Source organism: Marmota flaviventris, chromosome 3 (genome assembly GCF_047511675.1).
Source record: "Marmota flaviventris isolate mMarFla1 chromosome 3, mMarFla1.hap1, whole genome shotgun sequence".
In the NCBI taxonomy this organism is placed as follows: Eukaryota; Metazoa; Chordata; class Mammalia; order Rodentia; family Sciuridae; genus Marmota; species Marmota flaviventris.
In genome coordinates this window covers 84,746,563-84,758,681 of record NC_092500.1, presented here as the reverse complement: position 1 = coordinate 84,758,681, position 12,119 = coordinate 84,746,563, and the positions used below count along the sequence as shown (strand labels likewise).

The 12,119-nt window shown below is 39.5% G+C and overlaps 1 protein-coding gene across 2 annotated transcripts in view; it reads right to left on the bottom strand.

Annotated features, from left to right (window-relative positions):
- Itpr2 (inositol 1,4,5-trisphosphate receptor type 2) overlaps positions 1-12,119 on the bottom strand; it is a 481,279-nt gene that overhangs the window by 44,017 nt on the left and 425,143 nt on the right. For both annotated transcript variants that reach the window (XM_027934069.2, XM_071610047.1), the window contains one exon: positions 4,334-4,494. In XM_027934069.2, the coding sequence (XP_027789870.1) occupies positions 4,334-4,494 (161 nt within the window). The remainder of the gene's footprint in view (positions 1-4,333; positions 4,495-12,119) is intronic.

Here is a 12,119-nt window from a genome sequence, read left to right as displayed (position 1 = left end):
ACACTGAAAATATCCTCCAAATTTAGAGAAACAGCTAAAAAGCCTGAGGCATTTTTTTTCTAATGGTTGCTATTTTGTCTGTTCCTCCTCAGTCATCATCTTTTGGATAGAAGAAGCAAAGGGGCTCTGTGATGCTCAAAGGCCATTACTCGGAAGGCCTGGGGATTTATTCCTTTATATTTACCTCTTGTTTACTGGATTTTCTTTCATTACTTCTATTTTCCCGTGTGGGCCCTTCTTTTCCCTTATTTTCTCTTCCCAATAAATACCAACTCAAAATATCAATTATTTTATCAAAAATGAGGGTTTGCTTGCCAGAAGAAAATACATTCCCCAATACCTTGATCTACCTGCATCTTCCCTAACAAGATCCCAGCAGATGCTTTGTGTTAATTTGAATATTCATACACTGGCTTTAAACATCTTGGCTGAGAGTATGAATGAAAGGGTACAGCAGTTTTAAGTTCTGATTAATATTTCAGACTCCTGATTTTTATCATTGGATTAATACAGATGTACAAACATGTTTCCCAAAATTCTAATCCACAGAATAGAAGTAGCATATTAATTTATTTTAAATGTATGTTTTAATGAATATTTGGTATACATGTACATGTTGACATGGTAATAAAGAATAAGGGTGAAGCACTGAAGGTGAAATCATCCAGATGGAGAAACATTCCCCACACTTGTTATATTATATTCTTGTTTTTCCCATTTCACCAAAAGGTAGGAGGCATTTTCTAAAAGTCCCAAGGCACAAATCAGATTTCCTTAGTGTAACAAAATTCAGATGAATTCATTTTCTTTTGCATAAACCCTTATGGGTAAAAGCTGTATTGATTATGAAGCACCTTGCAAAGCCTATTGATAAACAAGCACCTACATCAACTTGGTAAAAAAACATGTTTTAAGGAACAAAAATAAGAGCAGCAGGAAGACACCTGGAAGGTTTCCTACCAAACTGTTAAGAGGAGCTATCTCTGGAGGGAGGGGAAAAAAACTCCCAGTCTTCAAACTCAACTGTAAACGTGCTTCGACTTATACATGTTCTAAAATCTTGTCTCTCTATGAGGCTCGGGATTATGAAACCAAAGTCTCCATGGAGCTTGGTGTAACAGATTTTCTGAACTGAGTTTGTCAGCTACAGATTTTTAGTTTTCCAAAAACACCATTTCAGAAAATGAGCAATCTTCCATGTGAACAAATTTTTGTTTCCATTCAGACCTAAGCTAATCCACTCTTCTGTCCTCTGTTCATTAAAATTCAGGAATGGAGCCTGTTCCCTGGGATGCGCATTGCTTGGATGAGAATGAGATGTTTCAGGCTGGAATAAGCTTGTGGGCTCTTATCCCTCCTGTCAAGGTTCTGGAAAGAGCTCTGACAGAAGAGGAATGGGTAGAAACATGCATAAGGACTTGGATACTTAAAGATCCAAGCACAAGTGCCTGGTAAAATGCTGCTTTTACTGTGAAGGCTAAAGATGGGTCAACATTTTCACAGCAGTCTTCTTTTGTGGGAAAAGGTCATTGGGTGATTTCTGCATTACAAAATCCAAAGGCTGTGACCTGTCTCTTCTTTATGGCTTCTCTGCAGCAATTGCTGCTGTTGAATTCTGGCCCTGAAACACTCATCTCTGGGCTTTTGACAAGCTCTACTTCCTGATTCTCCTTCTGCCTCTTTACTGTCTTCTTTTCTATCTATTTCACTCATCTTTCTTCTGGGGGACTCCCAGGTTCTGTTCTGGGCTCTCTCCTCACTCTTTACACTCTCCCCCTTCTCCCACCAGTCTGTAGATTGGCGGCTTCAATGGTCCTTCCATGTGGACAGTCAATATTAGAACTTCATTTACCAAGTCTCTTCACTCTACCAGGTCATTTTAACATCTCACAGCACTCCTATGAGAGATGCCATAGTTTCTTCACTTGAGAAGAGGCTCAGATAGGTTTTAAGATTCATCTATGACATCCAAGACCACCCAGCCAATAAGTAGTAGAGCACAAGTTTGATCTTCTTGGCTCCAAGACTCATACTGTGGCCACCTTGACATTCCTTTGAATCCACAATTCTCGCTCTTCAGTCTCACTTCAAAATCAACAAGTCTTTTCCCCTGACCAACTTCTCTTCCTAACAAAGAGACTTTCTGAAGTTGACACACCACCTTTCTCCCAATGACCAGGCTGTCACTGTCAGGTGTCTCAGGTTCATCTTGCTCTCTTCCACCTCCTGCTCCTCCCCCATCCACCACTCAATTTCATCCCTTGCTAAATACCATCTCTGATGTTATATCCCCCTCCCTTCAATGCCATCTTACACACCAATGTGCCACTACTTGATTATTGTCCCGGATCACACTATCCTCTTAGTTATAATATTCAGTGGCTTCACATTGCTGATGAAATAACACCCAAATGCCTGTATTTGTTACTCAAAAGTCCCATCTACTTTTCTTGCCACGTCTCTCAGGGATTCATTCTAATCGGACTGGATGCCAGGGAAAACTGGGCAACTAACGATCCCTCGAGGGTCTGCGTGTCCCACTTTTATGCCTGTGTTCAGACTGCTCCTTCCTACAGGCACTCACTTTTATTTAGCAGATAAACCCTACCTGCACAAATCCTGCCCTGTCTGTTATGCTGGCCCCCTCTTCTCCCCCTACCCCATCTTACACACACAAACACACACACACACAATTCTCCTTCTCCCCCATCCAGTTAAATGTCACTTCACAGATTTTCATTTGTATAACTCGTGTGGAACTTTTCTACTTTTGGTTTGCTATCCCCCATCTCTCTGACTAAGCTCTAAATTCCTTGGCACAGGGGAATATAGCAGACTTTTCACTGTATTCCCTGAAATCTTTTATTCTAAAAGATATCATAGGAACCTAATAAATACTATTGATTAGATTTATTCAAACTTTGATATAGTGCAGCAATGTGAGTTCACATTTAAAATGTAATGCTTGATGTACCATTTTTTTCCCAGCAAGCAGAAACGAAATGTTTCTCACATACCAGACCAAGAATGTGCAAATGACCACTGTGAAGGCACAACCTCAAATGGTTAACACCCCCCAACCAGCCACCCCCGCAACTTAAAAAGGGAAGAGGGCAGAAAGGCAAAAGTGGAAAAAGAGAGACCAAATTAGGTTCTGTCTGCTGTCAAATGAATGCAGAGAAAACAACTTACAGTGAGATGAAAGTCAATAATAAAAAAAAATATGAAAAATCTTGAACTATTAAAATTCCATTTACATGTACTTTATAAAAATTCCATTTACATTTACTTGTGACACATTGATATTGACAGGAAGGAACATTATTACTGTATCAATCTGCACTTATCAATATCTTTCTCACTAAAAATGTTCTTTCGTTGCTCCTGATGGGTCCCTGCTTTTCTACATGGATGATAAGTCCCCAGAGGCAAGGACCTAGAGCCACTGTTAACTAAGTTCTCCTGTCCTGACCCCATTGCATTGATGCTAATTATCCTGAGAACCGAGCAGCAAGGAGGACCATGCATTCTCTAAGATCTCTTTCTCAAACAGTGAACACAATTTTGTAGGATGGTCTTTGAGGAAAATAAAAACCCAATGTACAGGCTTGTTTGTTATAAGTATACGAGAATTGATACAGTTGTAATTATGCTTATTAAAAGTGCCACGCTAAAGTGACAACTTTAACTTCCTTTTGGGCCAGTTAGTTTTAATTTTCTATGAGACAAAAGAAGCAATTTCAAATTATGGACAACCACATCCTCTGTGCTTATCTTAATGAGGAGCTATAAGTAACGACATGTGGCAGGATCGATGAAAATCCATCATGAACTCTGGAAAATCAATCCAAAGTATATGCTGCCAGGAAACCAGGACCCTCCTGTTAGGACTAAATATCATACTCTTCCTACATGGAATTTAATTTCTTAAACTTTTGATTTTTGAAATTCAAGGAATTTCATAAAGCACAAATCTTTTGTTCACATTTGACAATAGGAATGTTCCAGATTTGGGGAATTAGGAGATCAGCAATGATAGAAGGCATGAGGTCAGAAGGTGACAGACATCACTGAGAAGATGCTATTCATTGCACAGAATATCCCACAGGAGAATTATGTGCATATTATATGTGCACTTGAGTTTTAGATTTGGGTGAAAAACCAAGAAATCTACTGGGAACCAGCAATTTAGGCCACACAGAGGTTCTTCAGTGGTTATGGGCTTATTAAAAACATTGCTAGAGCCATTCTATTCTGAAAGGAGGGAAAGATAGAAAAGGTGCAAGTGTGCAGAACACAGATGGTCACAGATTCCAATGCTCTGGTCACTCACCACAATCATTTGAGCCACGTAACTTTCAGGTCCAGTGTATTCTGTTGGGTCTTTAACTTTCACCAGGACAATGAAGTACAAATAATGCCACATATTGTGTTCTGATTTAATATGCTCCTCAAATGAAACAGTCTTATTATCAAACTTGTCCCTCTCGAGTCCTGCAAAACACAAGAAATATAATATATGTAATTTGTCATTTAATCAGCACTTAACTTTTTAGCATAAAAACAAAACATAATCATTATTGAGAAAAAATGCCTGCTGAAACAGTGTGCCAATTTAAAATGTTATGATTAAAAACAACATAGTACCCAAGACCTCTAGGAAAAAGGCCACAGTTTATAGATTTCTTGCTAACTAATATTTATTTTTCCTCCCATGGATCCTTGGAAATGCACAATCCTATTGTAGACTTAAACTTTACAGGTAATTTTAAATATAGCTATAGCAAACCTGTCAAATTAAACTGGACCACAAATCTAAGAAAAAGAAGTAAAATAATTGTGCAAGAAAAGGTATACTTGCTCATCAGGGTAGAAAAAAATTATTTTATTCAGGACATGGGTTAAAAGAGGAAAGGCATTGAGAGTCCTCTCTTCAGAACCGCTTATAATCAGTGAAGGGCACATGAACAGAGCAAACCAGCCAGACTCTGGGGGCATCGAGGACTCACACGCTACTCTATACCTCTAGACTTCCATGCTCCAGGTACTGGGGGAGGGGAAGAATCTGTTCAATCTCCTGGGCACATTTTCAGCCTCTGAAAGAACACGGAAGTATGAATTTGGGCAGTAAGATTATTTTCTCCTGACATTGAGTAGATGAAAGGAAATGAATGAAAATGAAGAAAAACATCTATGGAAAAATGAATTCCATTGCCAGGTAAAATGGGGAGTTGGGATTGAGTCTGGCTTTGAGTTCAGATCCTGGAGAAGAAACCAGGAAACTGAATTCCAGTTTTGGCTACTCTTTCTCTAACCACTTTAAAAAGCCCATTCAAGCATAAAGAAGATCCTCTAAGTAATAAAATACAAGGCACACTAAATTAAAAAAAAAAAAAATCTGTCCCCAGTGAGTGTGTTAAAAGGTGTGCCTTTTAACTTACATTATTGAATATTTTTATGAAAAACATCACAATATTCAGTGGCTAATGGCTATGCCCCATCTTATGACCTGTCTTCAGCTCAGTATACCCAAATAAACTCAACTCCTCTTTCCCAAATCTGCTCTAACCACAGTCCTTCTCCTTTCATTTGATGGCAACTCTGTTCTTTCAGTTGTTCAAGCCAAAAGCCTAGGAGTCATCTTCGAATTCTGTCTGCCTCTCAAGCATATGGTCCAATCCATGATAAAATGCTTTTGGTTGGACTTTCAAAACATATCTGGAATTCTGAACACTTCTCACCCCCTCCACTGCTGCCATTACAGTCTGGGCCATCATCATCCCTCATCCGATTACTGCAATAGCCTCCCAGAACCTCTCTGTTCCCACTGGTGCTCTCCATGGCCTGTTCTCAGCACAAAAGAGACAGCAATCCCTTAAATACCGAAACACAATGGTGTCTCTCCTCTGATGCAAAACCTGCATTGGCCTTTCACCTCTTCAGTCCAGGGCCAAGTCCTTACAATGGCCTACAAGTAGAGCTGCTAAAAGCACAAAACAAAATGAAACCCAGGATGCCCAGTTAAGTTTGAATTTCAGATAAAGAATGAATAACTGTTTAGTACAAGGTTGCCCTCATGCACCATTTACTTGCTAAATCCTGCATAGTTTGGCTCACAGCCACACTAACCTTCTCGCCTCCTGTATTCTCTGTTGCTAGCTCCTATGCTAACAACAATACTGGCCTCCTTGCTATTCCTTGGACAGAATCCTGCTTCAGGGACTCTGGATTGGTTGCTTCCTCTGCTCACAAAACTCTTCTCCCTGATATCTCCTCAGCTGACTCATTCACCTTTAAGCTTTTGCCAAAATCTCACCTTCTCAACATGGCCTAACTCAATCACCCTATTAACTCACTACCAGTCCTTTCCTTCTCTGCCGACACTCTTGATCGCCTTTTTTCTCTTTCTTCCTCTTTCCTACGATGCCTATCACCCACCAGTAGACTGAATACAGCCAGGGCAAAGTTGTGAGACTCGATCTCAACTCTAAGATAAAGAGGTAAAAATGACTGCAAGAAAAAATCTTTACTGCTAATTAGCACAGAACAAAGAGATGTCATTTTAGCCAGAAACTTGAATAAGAATTTATTATATTTATTGCTTATTGTTTGTCTTTCTTCCCATTAGAACTTAAGATTCCCCCTGGACAGATATTTTTGTCTTTTAACTTCACCAGTGGTTCCAAAAGCTGAGAATGGTGTCTGGCACTTAGAGGGCACTCAACAAAACACAGACTGAATGAATTAAGAATATTTCACTAATACAATATAGCTCTACTAAGATGCTATATTAATTAAATAAAAAAAGAAAGAAAGAAACATACAATATAGCCAGGCACACTGGCACACTCCTATAATTCCAGTGGCTCAGGAGGCTGAGGCAGGAGGATCCCAAGTTCAAAGTCAGCCTCAGCAACTTAGCAAGACCCTAAGCAACTTAGTGAGACCCTGTCTCAAAATAAAATATAAAAGGGCTGAGGGTGTGGTTCAGTGGTTTAGCATCCCTGGGCTAAAAAAAAAAATGAAAAACACCCAAGCAAATCAGATAGTGACAAGTATGGGCAAGGATGTGGAACCCTCATATTCTGCTAGTAGAAATAAAATAATGCATCTGCTTTAGAAAAGAGTTTGGCAGTTCCTCAAAAGGTTAGACAGAAGAGTTACCATATGACTCAGCATATTCCACCCACTGGTCCAACAAGAGAAATGAAAATGTATGTTCACACAAAAATCTGTTCATGGTTATGTTAAGTGAAATAAGCCAGACTCAGAAAGTCAAGGGTCATGTTTTCTCTCATATGTGGAAGACAAAGAGGAAAAAGGGAAAGAAAGGTGTGTGTGTATGTGTGTGGGGAATCTCATGAAAATCCAAAGGAAATGAGTAGAGTGGAGGAAAGGGACCAGGGGAGGGAGGAAAGGAGAGAAATACGGGGGAGGGATATTGGCCGAATTATATTGTGTGTGTGTATGAAAATGTACCAACAAATCCCATCATTACATACAACTATAATACATCAATAAAAATATAGAAAAAACCTGTTCATGAAAAGAGAAAGAAAGAAACATACAATAGCCAGGAATAGTAATAAAAAATGCTCATAAATAATGCTCATAGTAGCATTATTTATAATAGCCCAAAGTGGAAACAACCCAAATGTCCTTCAGTTGATGACCAGAAACAAAATATGATATATGCAAAAAATGTAATTTTTTTTTGCAATAATAAGATCTGGAGTACTGAATACAGGATATAAAATGAACCTTGAAAACATCATACTAAGTGAAAGAAATTGGTCACAAAGACTGGATATTTTGATCCCATTTATATGAAATCTTAAAAATACATCAGTGGTTGCCCAAATCTAAGGAGGTTGGAAGTTGGGGGGGCGGGTGATGGTTAAAGTGTAGGGGTTCTTTTTTTGGGGGGGCAATAAAAATATTCTAAGATTGATTATAGTGATCTACACACAACTCCGAATTTGCTGCAAACTACTGAATTATAGACATTAAATGTGAGAGCTGTAAGGCATGTTAAACATATCTTAATAGAGCTATTATCAAGAAAGAGAGAGATGGGGGGGTGTAGATTATAGTAAAATTTACAGTTCTCAATTCAAACACCTACTGCTTGCAAGACAATAATGCTACAAACACAATGTTTCTCATACCAAGTAATCCATGATATGGTAGAGGAACAGATAACTTGTGTTATTTGCTAAAGTGGAAGGATAAAGAGAGCAAAATGAATTGACGAGGCATATTTAAATGGTTTCTAACAAGTGTGAAGCTTTAAAAATCCTGCCTTGGAACATGACTATGGCAAGTGGAAAAGAGGTGTATGGCTTAATAAATGAGCTTAATATTTGATGAGCACCTATTTATGTCAACAACATATTTATTTATGTCTAAATACACTATCATAATTACAATGATTCAATATGACTTTTTAGCATGTGAAGAAATAGATTCTAAATAATTCAACAAATTACCCAAGTTGACTCTTCTAGTTAATGGAAGAGTTTGTCAGTATTTAAATAAAAATACTTCTGCCTCTAAAGCTCACATTCTTTTGTCACATGGGCAGAGGAATTGGCATGGCAAAACTAGAGATGAAGGTAGATGACCTGTCCAGGGATATGTCAGTTCCTGGTTGGTTCACAGGGAACCCCCAGAAATAAGATGGAGTGGCGTGTTTGGCACAAACCACAAAGAGCTTTAAACTCAAAGCTGTGGTGCTTGCACTACATTTGGAAGACATTTGAGAGGAGATTGGCAGATTCAGAGCTGTACTTCAAGTAGCTCCTGGGCAGAATTTAGAAGAAGAGAAAGGGCTGAGGTAGAGAATGAGGCACTAGGGCAGTGTGGTGGGGAGCTGAGAGCAGAACGGGTTCTTTCCTCTGCATGGGTTCTTACTCACTGGGCTTTGCCACAGATTCCCACCATCTTAACAATCATCACGTTGATGGTTTCTCAATCCTCATCTCCAGTATGAGCCTTTCTTCTCAACTTCAGGTTCCACTTCCAGCTGCCTACTTGATAAATCCTGTGGGGTAGCTTGTGGACCTGTCAGACATAGCTCATTAAAAGTCTCCTCCTTCACTGCTGTTTAGGAAGTCCTTGTTAAGTGGGGAACTTGAGGTGATCCTTAGACTCCACTCGCTGACAATCCACTCTGGCAGTTTCTCTTTCTCTTTCTCTCCAAATACATCAAGTCTCTGCCTCCACCTCCTCTTCTTTTTGCCTTGCAAATATTCCTTCCTCAAGACTCAGCTCACACACTGCACCACTGACTCCCACAGATAGCTAGATGGCTGATCTTGGGGACTCCAACACTTGACTAAGAAAATGTCTGTCTCTGTCTCAGCCTCTACCACTTTACTGTCTGATTAACTTTTTATAATATCAGCACCTGGCATAATTTCTAGCAAACAGTAGACATTCACCTACACTCAAAAGAAAAATTGCATAAATGAATAAGAGAGGTGGAAGAGGTATTTGGAATGAAAATTTGAAAGATCTATATAATTATAGGTATATACTTGGGGTGAAGGAGGAATCAATAATGATTCTGAATTTTCTGACATGATTTATATTAGGGTAATATTTCCAGAGCAAGATAGCCTGTCATGTTGTTTCATCACACCTAGTCTATCCACATCTCCTTCTTGTTACCTTTTTTGCTGCTGTAACTAAAAAATATGACCAGAACAATTTTAGGAGGAAAAGTTTATTTGAGGGTTCACAGTTTCAGAGGCAGGCTCCATCCTTCAGGGCTCAAGGTGAGACAGGACATCATGGCAGAAGCATATGGCAGAGGAATGTGGCTTACATGATGATAGGAAGCAGAGAGAGAGATCTCCACTTGCCAGATACAAATATATACCCCAAAGTCAAGCCCCAATTCCCACCTCCTCCAGCCACACCTACCACTTCAGTCACTACTCAGTTAATCCCTATCAGGGGATTAATTCTCTGATTAAGACTCTCACAACCCAATCATTTTTCCTCTGAATTTCTTGCCTTATCTCACATGTGAGCTATTGGGGGATACCTCATATCCAAACCATAATAAGTGTGAAACCACTGAGCCACTTCCTCAGCCCTTTTTAATTTTTATTTTACGGCAGGGTCTCACTAAGTTGCTGAGGTTAGTTTTGAATTTGTGATTCTCCTGCCTCCAGCCTTTCAGGTTGCTGGGATTACAGGCATGAGCCATTGGATACAGGAGCTACTTTGTTTCTACGATTACTGCTTGAGTTCTGTCCTCTGCTAACCATCACCCAGTCATGGCCACTTTCAGAATCACCAGCAATTATTTTCTGAGTCATGTTTAACTCTCAAATGTTTGGACATAGCCTTCAAGGCTGGGAAAGCCTAGCTGCTGCCACCACCTGTCACAGAATCCACATCCTCCCCACCACTGTGGGTGTGTCTTGAAAACACCTGGAGCCAGTCTCTCTTGCTATGGAGGTTTTCTCCTCTTATTTGATTTTATAACTTTTTTTTAATCACAGATAATCCCATCCTACCAAAACACAATTCTGGGTTAATTGCAACTATTTTACAACTTACTAAAATAACTCCCAAATATCCTGGCTATTTAAATGTTTCTTGTAATTAAATTGTAATTAAGATATGTATATCTTAATAAACCTTATAATTAAGATATGATATGCACTATATCTTGCAGGTATAGAGAGTCCAGCAACGAGTGCATGTCTAGAAATCCATTATCATGATACTCTCCACATTTCTACTGCTTAAATTCCTAAAAATGCCCAGGACCAATTGACAAACTTGTTTTTTTAAAGTTTCCATTTTATTTAAATGGGCACACAAAGTTTGATATACTTTATAATATTTGTTCTAATATAAAAACACTATTTACATTTATTCTCAGGTTAAATTACCTAAATGGCCCCTCAGACTTGAATAAACATAAAACTTCCAGAAAAGAGACTTTAGAATATGTTGATCCAACATATCCTTGCACCTCTTGACATATCACCCTCCATCCCTGAATACCTGGCATATGACATAGCTGGCTCAGAGTGGTAAGAAACTTGGCCAAGATCACACAGCCAGATGTGGAACCACTGTAGAGCTATGTCTATTTGATTATGAGGTTCATGTGTTTTCTAGCATACATGGTACACAGCACCCAGCAAAGGTGCTAAGACAGCAATGACATGTACAGCAATGTAGAGCTGAGTGTGATGTGAGGAATTTAAGGGCAGACATATTTGCTCTGGTTGGTGAGATCAGAGATGGATTCATGGCATAATGACCTTAGAGCTGGGCCTCAGAGAGTGGCGAGCAGGAACTCAACAGCTCAGGAGTTTGGAATTTTAAAATGAGTGTGCCCCACAACTGAGATCACAGAGGGAGTTCAGGAAGTTAAACATGAATAACCAGCTGGACTGGAACAGGGATATAAATGGAAGAAATGTAGATAAACAGGTAGGGGGGGAAAAAAAAGAAGGGGCCAAATCGTGAGGTTTCTTAGATGCCAGGAAAATTAGAGTTTTAGAGTTATAGACTGTTACTGATGGCTCTTTGAGTAAGAAAATGATGAATTTAAAGTGGAAAAATTAGTCTGGCAGCACTGAGCAGACCGTTTTGGAGCATGAGTCAAGATGAGCCTGAAAATCCAAGGTGTGGCTGTGGGAATATGTGAAGATGTGTGACTGTGGAAGTTCATTAGCCCAAGGTAGCTGGTGTATCTGGAAGAGGAAGAAGGAGATGCTAAAAAACAACGGTGACATTCCCAGCCAGACAACTGGAGGTAGGGGAGGAGGACATCATGAAGTGCAGCATGTAAGTCAGGATTAGGAGCTGGGTCAGAGCGTCAGACATGACGTATTGGTTTTAGACATGGAACAACGTCTGGCTACCGGGAAGATGCGTCTATGTGTCCAATAAACAAATGAAAATAGATGGGAAAACATAGGGAGGGTTTGGAGCTGAGGAGGCCTATTTGGCAATAATCTGTACAAAAGGGAGGTTAAAGAGGATGGCAGAGAGGAAAGACAAGAAGTCAATGACAAAATTAAATCTCTTTTCTAGGGGTTTGGGAGAAGAAATCAAAACTTCTTTCTTAGGAGTCTGGGGTAAAACCA